This window comes from Acanthaster planci, linkage group LG14 (assembly GCF_054643075.1).
Source record: "Acanthaster planci isolate LZ-2023a linkage group LG14, COTS_SCS, whole genome shotgun sequence".
Taxonomy (NCBI): domain Eukaryota; kingdom Metazoa; phylum Echinodermata; class Asteroidea; order Valvatida; family Acanthasteridae; genus Acanthaster; species Acanthaster planci.
Genome location: NC_141790.1, coordinates 9,656,940 through 9,670,632, shown reverse-complemented (window position 1 = coordinate 9,670,632; position 13,693 = coordinate 9,656,940). Strand labels below are relative to the sequence as shown.

General features: G+C 41.9%; 1 protein-coding gene and 1 long non-coding RNA gene across 3 annotated transcripts in view; one reads left to right on the top strand and one right to left on the bottom strand.

The window, feature by feature from the left end:
* The first annotated feature begins 361 nt into the window (after positions 1-361).
* The window catches only part of LOC110980761 (ATP-binding cassette sub-family C member 4-like), a 29,186-nt gene continuing 15,854 nt past the window's right edge, over positions 362-13,693 (top strand). For both annotated transcript variants that reach the window (XM_022237711.2, XM_087145495.1), the window contains exons 1-8: positions 362-791; positions 4,428-4,538; positions 4,791-4,911; positions 8,220-8,435; positions 10,424-10,513; positions 11,345-11,508; positions 12,321-12,446; positions 13,387-13,636. In XM_022237711.2, the coding sequence (XP_022093403.2) occupies positions 475-791; positions 4,428-4,538; positions 4,791-4,911; positions 8,220-8,435; positions 10,424-10,513; positions 11,345-11,508; positions 12,321-12,446; positions 13,387-13,636 (1,395 nt within the window). In that variant the 5' untranslated portion in view covers positions 362-474. The remainder of the gene's footprint in view (positions 792-4,427; positions 4,539-4,790; positions 4,912-8,219; positions 8,436-10,423; positions 10,514-11,344; positions 11,509-12,320; positions 12,447-13,386; positions 13,637-13,693) is intronic.
* LOC147796825 (uncharacterized) lies at positions 9,138-10,543 on the bottom strand. Its single transcript, XR_015427622.1, has 2 exons — positions 10,416-10,543; positions 9,138-9,912 (listed from the first exon to the last, which is right to left on the bottom strand). It is a non-coding gene; the product is annotated as an uncharacterized LOC147796825 (long non-coding RNA).

Sequence of the window (13,693 nt, the reverse complement as noted above, 5' to 3'; positions counted from 1 at the left end):
CGGTAACGGGTGTGGGGGGGTTGAACAAAATAATAATAATCTCTCGGGTCAAACATTTTCAAATAGGCCTATGCCCCACACCTCCGGAATTTATGTCCTTTGGGTGAAGTTATCTCCTTTATATACTCCTCTAGCATTGTGTCAATCACTTTATTTTATTTCGGTTTTCTATAATGAATTTAAATGAAGTTGTAACTGTTTGTGATGTATCTGTAGCTGTCACGATGACATAGCAGATTCTACGGTGTCCTTGAGCACTGGGGTTTTGGGATCGAGGTTGGAGTTACACTATGATAATAAGCTTCAACCTTCTAAGCAGGGTAGTGTAGTGCACGTTGTTGCATTGTGCATATTGTACCAGAACTGTGTGACAGTTCATTCGTCGTCGGCTTGCACTGCACTGGGGTAATCCGAGTCAGGCCTTTGTCAACTTCACTGGTCAAGTAAACAAACCCAGCGGCAAAGTCCACAACAATGCCACAAAAGAAGAAATTGAATCAGATAAGGAAAGAGTCCACATACGTTCCACAACACGATGAGGACAACAGCATGTGCACGCCGTTACCAGCTACCAGTACCAGCAGTGAGCGTGCTGAGGCGGGCATGGCGGACGAGAAGGGTGAACGCACTGCCTGCGCCACAGGTGATGACTCCCACGGACTAACGCAGGAAGAGTACCCGGACGCTGAATCCAGCGATGGTGCTGAACCGGAGATCCAAATAAAAGCAGCGGATGCCACACGCAAGCATCCACTGTCGAGGGCCAATATCATCTCGAAAATATTCTTTTGGTAAGATCACTGGAAAAGAGCTCAAAAACATGACTCATGCGTACGGTACCTGTTTGCAAATGTACTAAGACACAACGTAGCCTAGGCTGCTCGGGTAGAATTGTTACGGACAAGGACGTGGCCCAAAAAGGGGGGGCCAGGTTAGTGCACAACATGTATTGTATGAATTGGTTTGCCCTTTTTTCTGTTTCACACACAGTAAAAATTTACCAATAAAAAATAAATGTATAATATTATTATTATTGTTGTATAGGTATGATATTTTTATACAAATAAAAGGAATAAATGTCGACACAGGTATGTATTGATAGTTTGAGTGTCGGGACTGTATCATGCGTAATGTGTATGGGATATCTCCAGATGCAGTTTTCATTATAATTCGGAAAGAGTTCCATGAACGGACAACACTGTTTCCCTTAAATGTTATAACAGCCGTCAGCATGTGATAAAAACAATGAAAACATGGAATTTATCTAATAAAATTCAGAAGCATTGACTTACATGTAGAAAACACTTGTTTCCGACTTTTGTTTCAGACAAGCACAGGTCTGTGTACAGGGACACCAGGGCTTTTCACATTATGCGGAACATTTGTGATTCCCCCATTCCAACTCATTGGCAGTGCTAAATAACAGCCAGTCTTAAAAGTGAAAGGTTTTCAAGAAAAAACTAAATAGACATTTTGCTCTCTTTGAATGTTTATTCAGTTCTGGGGTCAGATCGTCTGAACAGTAATGAACTACAAGTAGCCACATACACATGTAGGCTGCTGGCATGTCAGGATGTTAGTCTAGATCTGACCATTGCAGGAAATTTCTTCCTGCATCCCACCAACTTTAAACACTTATCGGTTCTCTTGACTATATTTTCATACATGTATTTTTGTAGCATAGTTAACCTGCTAAGCAACTTTTCTTGCTGTATTTCATATGCAAGGCCGTGATGAAATCATGGACCCATAAAAATCCCTTCTCTCCATGATGTAACGTAATCACGATGTACTTGCACAATACATGTGTTGCATCATGCATGCAAAAAAATTGTTTAAGTGCGGCTGCAATGAAGTTTTCTTCAACACAGTTTTTCAGCATCTTTTTACTTTCTTCAGTGTATGAAAACTCTTCCACACTCCTATTTCATTTGGTTAAATGCACTGAAAAGTGCACACTTTTAAACAATCAAATCATCCATGTTTTCCCGGACAACAGAGGGCGCTGTTGCTGTGAAGTCATCTAGGGAAGACATGGTTCAGTGCATAGGTATTTCTGTTCAAATTGTGAACCCAGAATTTATTAACTGATAACGTTTCTGAGAGAGGGATTGGTGGTTATTGATATGTACATTAATAACATTCAGCAAAGAAGAGAAAACTTAGTCTAGGAAAATCCACAAAAACACAGGATTTTTTTTGTACAAACCAAAATAACATTGAGACTTCTTCCTGAGATGACATCACAGTTTTGTTATATGGAAGTATCATTAGCATAAAAATCATCAAGGCATTAAAACACCCTTTTAAATAGTGAAACCAAAAATGGAAATAGGTTTTACAGAGGCATAAAGGTACATTTTACAGGTTTATACAGTAGTCAAAAACATTGATTGCAGCTACCCTTTAAACTGGCCAAAACAGTGGTTCTAATCAGTGAAACAAGGAAGTACATGGAAGTGTGGTTAGTAAGTGTAGAGGAAAAGGCTCACGTGCTGCAGTCAGAGTAATGTAAGTCGGCGTCAATTCAAATAGTTGAATAATCGAAACTATAGAATGACTCTGTGCCAAATTCCCATAAAAGCAGTTCTAACCAAAAAAGAATGTTTGTCCCCTAGTTGAAGGGTGGGACAGGACGTCCCGCTGATGTTTGGTCCTAATTGATGATTTTACTCCCCAAGTCTCAGCAAGATCGCACACTACAAAAAGTCAGTCAATAAACCTGGTAGGGGAGTCGTATTTTGGACTGTATTTGTTTGGGACATGCACTTTTTCAGCTACCATGAATTCACTCCAGACATCTTGAAGTAGGCTTTTGGAATGCAGTTTTCTTTCCCCACAACCAAATTTCTCTCCCTTTCAAAGTCATTGATTTTAACCTCCAAATTGATTTCAAAAATGGGTTCAGCTCTAAGTTGGAAACACGACCAAGTCACAGTGGGGTGGCAATATTGAGGGACAGGTCTCAACAACTCATACCATCCACAGAAAACTAACACAGCAGAAAAAGTAATTCAAGCCCTGTAGGATAATTTCCCCCATCTACATGTACTTCAGGATAAATTTGTGAATGTTTTCACCAGCAGGCTTTGTCAGGGAAGATATTCTGGAAATTCAGTTGTCAAGAATAAAAGCTTAACCCCCACAAAATTGTATGTGTTCATGTATGTACATGTAGTATACAATTGAGACAATAGTGAAACAGTTTCATGCGAATAGTGTTACAGCCGGATAGTGTTACAGCCGGATCTTTACATGTGTAATTCTGAAGAAATCAATCTGCATTGCGCATTGTTTGGTAAGTGTACATGTGCGTACGTGACAGGTCGCAAAGTCACTAGTGCACATACATGTACATGTATATTACTCACTTTGCTGTAAGCCTTTAATTTGATGACATCATTTCCTTCAGTATTAAAGGCATGCTTTACTTCCTGAGCCAGGTTCTTGGGGGGGGGAAAGTTCCCCACAGAGGACAACTGTCATCTTTTTTCTCGGGAAAATAAAGGACTTTTGAAAAAAAAAACCTGCATTAGTGGGGTATCCATTTGTTTCATGAACACTGCACCATGTTCATATTGGTTGGTCTTAGTACGTTGTGCATACATGTTCACATGCATTTGTCCTGTACACGTAACATGTCTGTAGAGTCCATGCAGTAATGCCTGAAGTCATTTCCTATCTGGAACTGTCTAATAAAAGCGGATGTTTTGGCTACTTTGGCTTCATAAAACCAAGCTTTACCTGTGTCCTAATCCTCTGAAGGATCCTTCATCAGTACTTGACATGCATGCCGCAAGGTTTGGGTGAAGGATTTAGCAGGACTGGGAAAGAGCACAGCCTCTAACAAATACTTCACATGGGGCTTCGACGTTGCTTGAAAATTCTTTCACAAAGAGTGGAAAGTGGAGGATTGGGGATTGTGCTGACAGCATCCTGGCCAAAAAAGGAAAGGGACTTTTTTTTCTCGAGGGCTGGTAGTGTCATAGTACATGAACATGCTATTTTTTGGGGGGAAACTCAGACGCCATGTAAAAAGTTTTACCCCCTTTGAACTGTCCTCAGTCCTCCAAATTCCTCTGGTTGGAGAAATAATGATAATTATGTCAAGGCTGGTGAGACCTTGTGTTGTTTTAAATGCTTAGCTATGTATAAATTTCTGCTTAGATTTTACGTGTATGTGAAATCCTCCCTACTGCTCCGGAATAGCATTTGCACTGCCTCAACATAATGAGAGCAAAATTTGCCTGTGTAATTTGCGGCTAGATGTGAAAGACAGTTTGGAAAAAAGGGAAGCACATGTACACAAAATTGGAGATTTTGTACAATTTAACCCGGTGATCATGAATATTAATCCTCTCCTTGCCTTGCTACCATGTTTATTTATTTATTTATTTATTTCTCTGCTGTTTTGAAATGTACTCTAGCTGGATGTTCAAGTTCTTCAGAGTGGGCTACAGAAAACCGCTTGAAGATGACGACTTGTATGACGTCCTACCCCAGGACTCCACCAGGGTGTTGGTGGAAGCGCTGGATAGGTATTTTAAATGTCAATGTCTCCAAAAATATATGTTTTCGGGGTTTTTGAAACACTTTTGGGGTATTACCAGGGGACGGGTAATTACCACTATTGCAGAAACATTGTTGCCGGCTTTGCACATCCTCAGAAGACAAGTTGGCCAAGCTACATCCCTTAATTTCGGGGATTTTTTTTTTGGGGGGGGGGTTAATGAGACAAAAGTGAGGGTACTTCCAGTCCCCCAGTATATTTCTCATTTTCCCCTCTGCAGGGAATGGCAGCTGGAGCTTGAGAAGAACAAGAGGACGGGTGAGAGGCCGTCACTACGCCGCGCAATATGGAGAACATTTGGCTGGGGCTACATGGTGCTGGGCGTTCCTGCCTTCTTTGAGGTACAGCCCCCCATCTTTTCCATCTCTCCCCTCCCCCCCAAAAAACACTTCCTAACCAGTCGCAAACCACCGCCCGCGACGCCGGCCAAAACGTGCACGCTGTCGTCATTTTTTTTTTTTAAAGTAAGCACACCGAGTCTCAAAATGGTCGAATGAATTCCATCGAGTTGCAGTCCATCATGTTGAGTTAATCCTCACCCAAACAGTTAACAGCTGCTGGGAACCATTCAGCCTCGTCGCTATCGAGCAGACATTATTCACAGGTGATTTGATGAGACATTACAGTAGCACTTAGCTACATGTACGCAGATTGACGAACACCTGTTCAGTGTTTCATGCAGCCTCTCTCTGCCATATTTCAGTGACGGCAAAAGACAAAAAAAAAACACGACTTGGACTGCAGTCAGCTCAAATGTATTGGAAAACAATACTAATTCATGCTCTATGTGTACATAAACAAGCGGCACAATTCTCTTTTTCTCCTTTACATGTAAAAGTAACCTTACCCACGGACCATTTACCCAGGGATGTGCAACCGCGAGCGGCCCCAGTGCAAACACATGTGCGCCCTTGGTTCCATGCATGTTACGGATTGTTATTACCCCCGCAGGCACTCTCGACTTTCTCGAAAAAACTCACGACCACATGACGCGCGTTGCAGCATGTACAGTGCAGCCGTGGTTATGCCGAGACGACGGGCCGACGCGGTGCTTAAATCTATTCGTTTTGACAAAAAAGTCTTCTTCATTTATCAATTCAAGGAGAAACAAAGTTTTAAAGAGGCAAAATTCCCCAATTTCGTGGTACACTTTTCTCAGAATGTATAGGATGAAATATCTTGAGCAGCATACTTTTAGAAAGCATTTACCCTGACTTAAAATATTACAAGAAAACAAAGTGGTAGACAGGAATATATGTTTTATTAATAGAGAAAGTGGTACATAATCCAATTTAATTTCTGCTTTTCTGGTCGTAACACGCACTGAACCAACTTTGAGCAAAGTTAAATGGTCCGTGTCTGACTGCACATGTACATTATGTACCCTGAAATTTATAAAGTTGCTGGTAAGTGGTATAAAAAAAAAATTAGTGTGGTATTGTCATACATGGAAGGTGACTGGCAGCCCTTGTAATAAATTCTGAATGAAACTAGAGGCATGTTCGTCCTCTGGACGAACGCAGCTGTTTCGGCGTTTATTCTTCTCGGTTCTTTTTCCATCTAAGTAATGGTGTTTCCATTTGATGTGAAATGTATTGAAATAAAGCTTTGAATAATGAGTCTGTAAGTGATGAGAGCTGTACATTGATAATGTTTAAAGAAATCATCACACATACTGGTACATGTACATGTATGTAGTTCAAAGGATATTTTGCTTTGAAGAGTGCACCTTTAATGCCACATGACTTAACAGCTGATGATGTCATCATTTCGTGATTCCAATTTGCTTGTATAATGCTTCCCTTTGTAGTTGTCTTCAAAATTTCAACCCAGTGGGTCTTTAGGAAATATCAGGCCTTATACATGTTAAAGGATGTGCCTTCACTGTAAGAAAAATCCTGTTTGGAGCAGCGATATTGGTCTTTCTGTGCAAGGCCGATCGTGCATGTACAAAAAAAAGCCATTTCGGCATGTCTATGAAAATCGCGAAGTTACCAAAATGGTTGCTGGAAAACATGTACAGAGTCAATGGGCTAGAAACACACGCAGAAACACTACTTCTCTTCATGTCATCCGATTTGCTTTTAAACTGAAATTCTTTTTGAAATATTACTTGGTATTCTGACTCTAGGGTATATTTGAAATTGAATAACTTGGCAGAAAAATGCAATTTCTCCTTTCTTCTCATAGTTTCTCTTAAGCGGAAGTTAAGGACTACTGACTCATTATGATCAGTGAAAGTGTTTAGTAGAAAAACGTGTACAAAACCTGTGGACAAAAACTGCAGCTTTAATCTCATGTCACGTGACCCCTGATGTCATTTTGAGAATTTTGGTCCTGGGACCCTCTCTCCATGGTGGACTACGAATGTACATAAATGGAATAAGTTACACGTAGATTGACCTTTAATCTCATGTCACATGACCTCTTGATGATGTCATTTTGACAATTTTTGTCCTGGAACCCTCTCTCCATGGTGGACTACGAGTGTACATAAATGGAATAAGTTACACGTAGATTGACCAGAGTACCGAAGACTGGCTGTTGAAAAACGTGTACAAAACCTAAAGGGGAAAATTGAATATCCAGAAATAACTTTAAAAATAGGCGATGACATTATCATGAGGTCATAAATAAAGCAAAGTCTTTTGTTAGGGTCTTTGTTGACTGTAACTTTTACACCAACCAAAGATTTCACAGTTACCAAAATGGTGGCTTTAAAACGTGGACAAAGTCAATGGGCTGAAAGAAACCAGATGATGATGTCATCATGACATCATTCATTTGGAATAATTCTTGTATCAGGGTCTTTGTTGGCTATCACTTTGATGACGATCAAACATCTCTAAGTTACCAAAATGGTGGCTTGAAAACACGTACACTGTCAATGGGCTAAAAACACATGCAGAAAAACTGCTGCTTTAAGTTCATGTCACATGATTTGCACTTAAACTAAAAGTTTTTTTGAAATATGACTTGATATTTTGACTCTTGGGGCATACACGTATTTCAAATTGAATAACAGGGATTAAAACGTACAATTTCTCTTTCGTTCTCATAGTGCTCTTGAGCCGAAATTGAGGAGTACTCGTTCATTAGTGTGTTGTAGAAAAACATGTCCAAACCCTATGGTCAAAAAGTAAATATTCAAAATTAAATCACGTGATGACATCATCATGACAAATGTGTTCCAGGACCACCCTTGGATGATTGACTGAAGGTCTGCCAAGTTTGAAGTCGATCAGATGTATGAAACTACCGAACTGTGGGACAAAAAGATGTGTACAAACTCTGGAGAAAGTCTGAGAATGGAAAAGAAAAAAAAATGCCATAAGGAAAGCAATGGCTTTTTCAGCTGCTGGCTGAAACAGAGATTCCTATCGGCCCTATTGATTTCTACTTTTCTTGCAGACTTGCCCTAAACAAATGTGACGCACCGGTAATAAAACAAAGATATATCATCTCAAAAAGAGGACACTTTTGTGGGTTTATCCTACTACTTTTTCTCTGCGAAACAAATAAAAACAATTACCAAAAAAAACTTTCTTTTTGTCTTACATGATGTTGTGGTTACAGGAGTGCGTCTTCAAAGTGGTGCAGCCGTTGATGATGAGCTGCTTTCTTTTTGTCTTACATGTTGTGGTTACAGGAGTGCGTCTTCAAAGTGGTGCAGCCGTTGATGATGAGCCGTTTGGTCCTCTACTTCTCCACGGACCAGGTACCCACCGGCCAGGCCTACCTACTGGCTGCTGGCGTCTGCTTGGCCGCATCAATGACCATGGTGTGTCACCACGTGGCCTTCTTTGGCGTGGCACGCTACGGCATGCGGATCCGTGTGGCCTGCTCCGGCCTCATCTACAGGAAGGTGATGACTGCTCGGACTTGGTTATTACTGGTCAGGCAGCATTTGGCACTGTGCCAGGGTCCTGGCAAAAAATCCAGGGGCCTACAGTAAAATTCTAGGGTCTGCAAAGAGAGTGCTCCTCTCTTTGAATGCTCGAATCACCAGTACTCGTACATGGATGTGCTGATGATGAGCGCAGCTTAGCTTGAACATGCTTTTTTTTAATCAAATACTTGCACGTACCAGCATTGTGAAACGTGTGGTGATGCACGCATGCCAACGGGCAATTTAATCCAGCCTTAAGGACTTCACTTAGGTTCTTTGTGGTCAAACTGTGGTCGTGTGAAGTTGAGTGCTTCACAAGTACTCACAAGTATGTCACAAGTACCCGAGATTTAGTAACAGCCTCATGCTCCTAAGTTAATAACAAGACTTTGTTGTTCCTTTTTCTCACACTCTGAGTCGTGAAAGTACTTTTCATAGTATTTATGTGCTGTAATATTGATGTGAAGTACTAGAAAAAGTACTCAACTGCACCAAGTCCTTCTGATAGTAGTATTTATGTACTGAAATAATGACCTGGAGTGTTAGAAAAGTACTCAACTCCTAGTACTTCTGACAGTGTTTGTGTACTGAAATAATTATTGTTGTTGAGTAACCAAACTTGGTTACAACACAAATATCACTTGGGTAATAAAGAAAGGTTTGTGGTACCATGTGGTATCAAGTGTTTGCCAGCAAGCAGCTGTTTTCAATACTGATCAAGAAGTTGACTGGGCGTGCTATAGTATTACTCATCTCCGTCAATCAATAATCAGACTAGGAACTGTATCGTCAAAGGGAGAGGCAAAATTTCCTCTCCCTAAAGGGCACCTACATGTATATTAGGAAAATCAACATGTTCCCGGAAACTTGGGCAATGGAGACAGAGTTCAGGGACGTCGAGACAGTTGCCAGCCCCCCCTCCCCCTCCATGTTCCTCTGAACTTCCTGGCCTGATGACTCGTTATTTCCAGTCCTAGGATGCAAAAATGAATCAGAAACCGTAAAAAAGCTAACTTTTCTCAGGCCAAATGAGCGGCAATCACATGTTCATTGCTTGGTTGCAGGATAACATGGAACAGCTACATGTACATGTATGTGAGTCATTCTATAAATTTGGGTCCATTTTTTTTCCCGTCCCTGTTAATCTGGCAGATGATTTTTTTTTACTGTTTAGAATTCATTCTGTAATTTCCAAGATTGAATAAGTACGCGTACTGCCAGTTACCTGCCAAACTAATAAAAATAGTTTGAAATCAATTTCAGTGATAATGTGTACATGTAAGGTGTAACAGGAACAGAAAAAGTCACACGCCAGACCTTAGATCCTTTCAAAGATGGTCTTTGCTGCAGGGATGTTTTTTTATTATTATTATTTATTTATTTACTTCTGGAAATGAGACCAAGGATTCCTCAAAAGCACCGTAGGCTCTGTAGCTCGCAAGCCTGAAAAAACCTGTAGAGAGGAGACAAAGAGAAGAAGTTACAGTTTTAGAGGTGGGAGGAAAACCCCAGAGGAATATTCTGGGTAAAACCCACGGAATTAGGTAGGGACTGAAAACCCAATCCATGTGTGGATCGAGCCGGGAATCGAACCCCGACCTCGGAGGTGGAAGGCGAGGAAAGAACCACTACGCCAACCTGACCCCCCATTAATTGTGGGTTTTGCCCAGACACCAAAGCATATCCATAGCCCTGTATGGTAGTATCCATATAGTGATAACACGGAGTATACCGTGTTATGAGTATACGGTAACAACGTTGCCATGGTGAGCGTGTTTCTTGTGGCTATTTATTGTGAGCAGTACAGTATTTGAGGCCAACCCAGCCAAGACCATAATTAAAAGGAAAAAGGCTGAGTCCTTGTCATGTGTGTCTGCAAACACATATTCAAGAGCTCGTCATCCAAGCATAGGCCCCGGTAGAGACCTGTCTTTACAATACTTGCTGCATGCCTACCTTTTCAGGCGTTACGGCTCAGCAACCTTGCTCTTGGAGAGACCACTATCGGCCAGCTAGTGAATATCTTGTCCAACGACGTCAACAGATTTGATCTGGTAAGAGGAGCGTTTCAGAAACTTGACTTGTCATCAGATTAATTGCTGCATTTTTCCCCGAAGTCCTTGAGACTGTTTTGGATGCGATAAATGAAGCTGCCATCATATTATTGAAACAAAAAATGCACATAGCAGTGATGATTATCGTAGTAGAATCCAGTCTGAGAAAATGCCATAGTTTTTCAAGCAGGAGATCATACAAAGACTTTGTACAATTGCCCCAAGTCACTTTATCTTGAGATTTCGAGAGAGTGTTACATCCATACCTCACAACATTGAAATTGGAATGTACAGCAAAGCAAGCAAGACAAACTACGATTGCAAAGAACAAGCCAGAGAATGGGCCATTTTGTTGAAGGCCTTTGATGAAACAAAGTCAACTCTATTGGAAAAATAAAATATGGCATTAAAACGAGAAGTTGTCTGATTGAACATAAAAGTAACCATTTCAATTTCCCGGACTGAAGACACTGTTGCTATACCTCGTGATTCGGTGCTAGAGTTGGCGTAGCGACCACCACCTCTGGAATGGACTGGTTTCTTTGTGCCCTTATTATCCATTGAAAACATGCATTGGTGCAAAGAAATGTCTTACGTAACTAAGCAAGCACTTGCCCCGAATCATGAGGTATAGCAACATGTGTCTTTAGAATGGAGCATTCCAATTGTTATGTTCACGTGAATTTAAAGAACTCAGTATACCAGATTCGCGCAAAAGGCTAATTAACCCTTGTAGGGCCAAATCGTTCAATTTCATTGAGATTTTCATACACAGCTAAAGTAAAGTTCATGTGCCAGAGAAAGAACTCATCTCTTTTCTCCCGCATTTAGGCGTTCATCTTCCTGCATTACCTCTGGATTGCTCCGATCCAGCTGATCCTGGTCACGGCACTCATCTGGCGGGAGATCGGCATCTCATGTCTGGCAGGCATGCCCATCCTGATTCTCCTGGCCCCACTGCAGGGCTACATGGCCAAGCTCTTCTCCAGGTTCAGGTGGGTGGGGAAGGTCCCTCGATGCCCATCTTGCCTGAAAATGTTGATGGAGTTTGTAGGGTCAGGGAAGGGATATCCCAACCACCGTTAACACTGTACATGGGGGCCAGATGTCTTTTGTAAGCTTTGAGGGAGAGGAATGTGCCCTTGCTTTTCCAGAAAAATTTGGAGTAGCATCTTGGAAAATGTCTTGAGTGTTGCACTAAAACTTTATTCTATTCTTTTTAGTGATCATTGAAAATACATCTTTTAAAGTTTGGCAAGATTTTTCAGAGTCGAGGAATGTTGAGCTCAGCCGTGGTGCTTCTCCTGGGTATAGTCCCTCTTGAAATTTAATGTATGCAGTGTGGGCTGTTGGGTTTCCATACCGAAGAGGATTTCGGGAATCGTCAAGGAAGATGTATAACCACAATCTTTCAAGATCCTTTAAAATCCATGTAGAATTTTTGTAGGATTTTTCAGGTTTACGGGAGGTCGGGTCGAGCCACCATTACGTTGCACAGGGCATGATGCTACTTGAGAAAGTTGGGGTAGAGAGAATCGGCTACTCTTTTGGAGGAGTCAGGAAAGATGGAATACGGAAAAGTGGGAGAGGTTCCTGCTTATAAAAAGTACATGGAAGTTAGGGTGTACGGAGCCATTACTCTGCAAAGAGACTACAGCGTTGGCCACTTGCAAGGAGGACAAGGTTCAGTCTTGTACTTTTAATACATGCAGTCCAGCGGAGAAAGTGTTGGGACTGCGTTTCATCAAAAGATGCCCCTAGGGCTCCCTTGACTTTGCTTTCCAATTTTGGTGCATTGCTCTTTCAGATCCAAGACGGCCTTACTGTCAGACGCCAGGATCCGCATCATGAACGAGGTGATAGCGGGGATGCGCGTCATCAAAATCTACGCCTGGGAGCCATCATTTGCGAAGCTGGTCTCCGAAGCCCGAAGGTCAGTAACTGCAAGGACCTAGTTTTACATTGCTATCTGGGCGAGCAAATGTTGCTCACAGTGTATCAACTTTGCGCCAAGCAAAACCCAGGTGATATTCTGCCATGTGATGTTTGTGCAGCGCATATGTTTGACCAGCAAACCGGATCTCACGTTACAAACAGTCTCTATGCGTTATATGGTACATTTCTCGGCTTAGCGAATTCACAAGCTATTCAAATGAACTGTGACAAAAGCATTCTTTTGTCATTGTTCATTAAGTTACTAATATAACTGGCCTTGTGAAATGACTTGTGATGAACTCGAATACAACCTTGTGTGATTCCACCTTAAAGGTCTTAACAATGCCGTGAAATCTGCAAACACTCTATGGAAGAAAAAAAATTAAAAACTTTTGAAAATCCAATTACAACTGACTCATTTTTAAAATCCAGGAAAAGACAAATGAGAACTAACCACTCTTGTTTTGTACAATTCATGACCTAACTTCAGTCACGATTCACGCCTCCAACAAATGGAGCAGATCGGTGCCGTATGATGCTTCACGTGTGATTTCAAACCCAAATGTCAGAATTACGAGGTGCATATTGTCAGACAGGTAGTAGGCCACTAATGAGGGTTTGATTCGGTCGAAAGAAGTTTTATTTCTACAGGGCAGGAACTTTGTTGTTGAAAGGACAAGCCAATTTCTCATTTGCAAAGGGCACGTGTATTAGAAAATCAACTTGTCTACGGGGACATTTCAATAAGCATTGAGGTAAAGACCAGGGGCATCCAGGCAATTGCCTCTGATGCCTCCGTGAAGTTCCTGCCCTGTATCTTCTACGTTGTGGTCTCCTGAACCATTGCTATTGAAGTATACTTTTCGAGGCAGTGTCAGTGGCTGAAAATCCCCCCTTTGATCGAAGTCGTCCTGAAGCCGCGCTTTGTCTTCTGACAGGAAGGAGATCCGTAAGATCATGCACGCCGCCTACCTGCGCTCCTTCACCCTGGCGTTCTTCTTCGTGGCGCCCCTCCTCATCACCTTCTGCACCTTCCTGGTCTACTCGGCCCTGGGCAACGCCGTGGTGCCCTCCAAGGTGTACGCCGTCATCCCGCTCTTCTACGCCGCCCGGCTCTGCTCGGCCCTCTTCGTGCCCTTTGCCATCATGAACGGCACCGAGGGCCTCGTGTCAGTGCGGCGGATCAAAGTAAGGGCAGCCACCTGTTAAACACCCGTCGACTCCAGAACCAATTCACTGTGATCA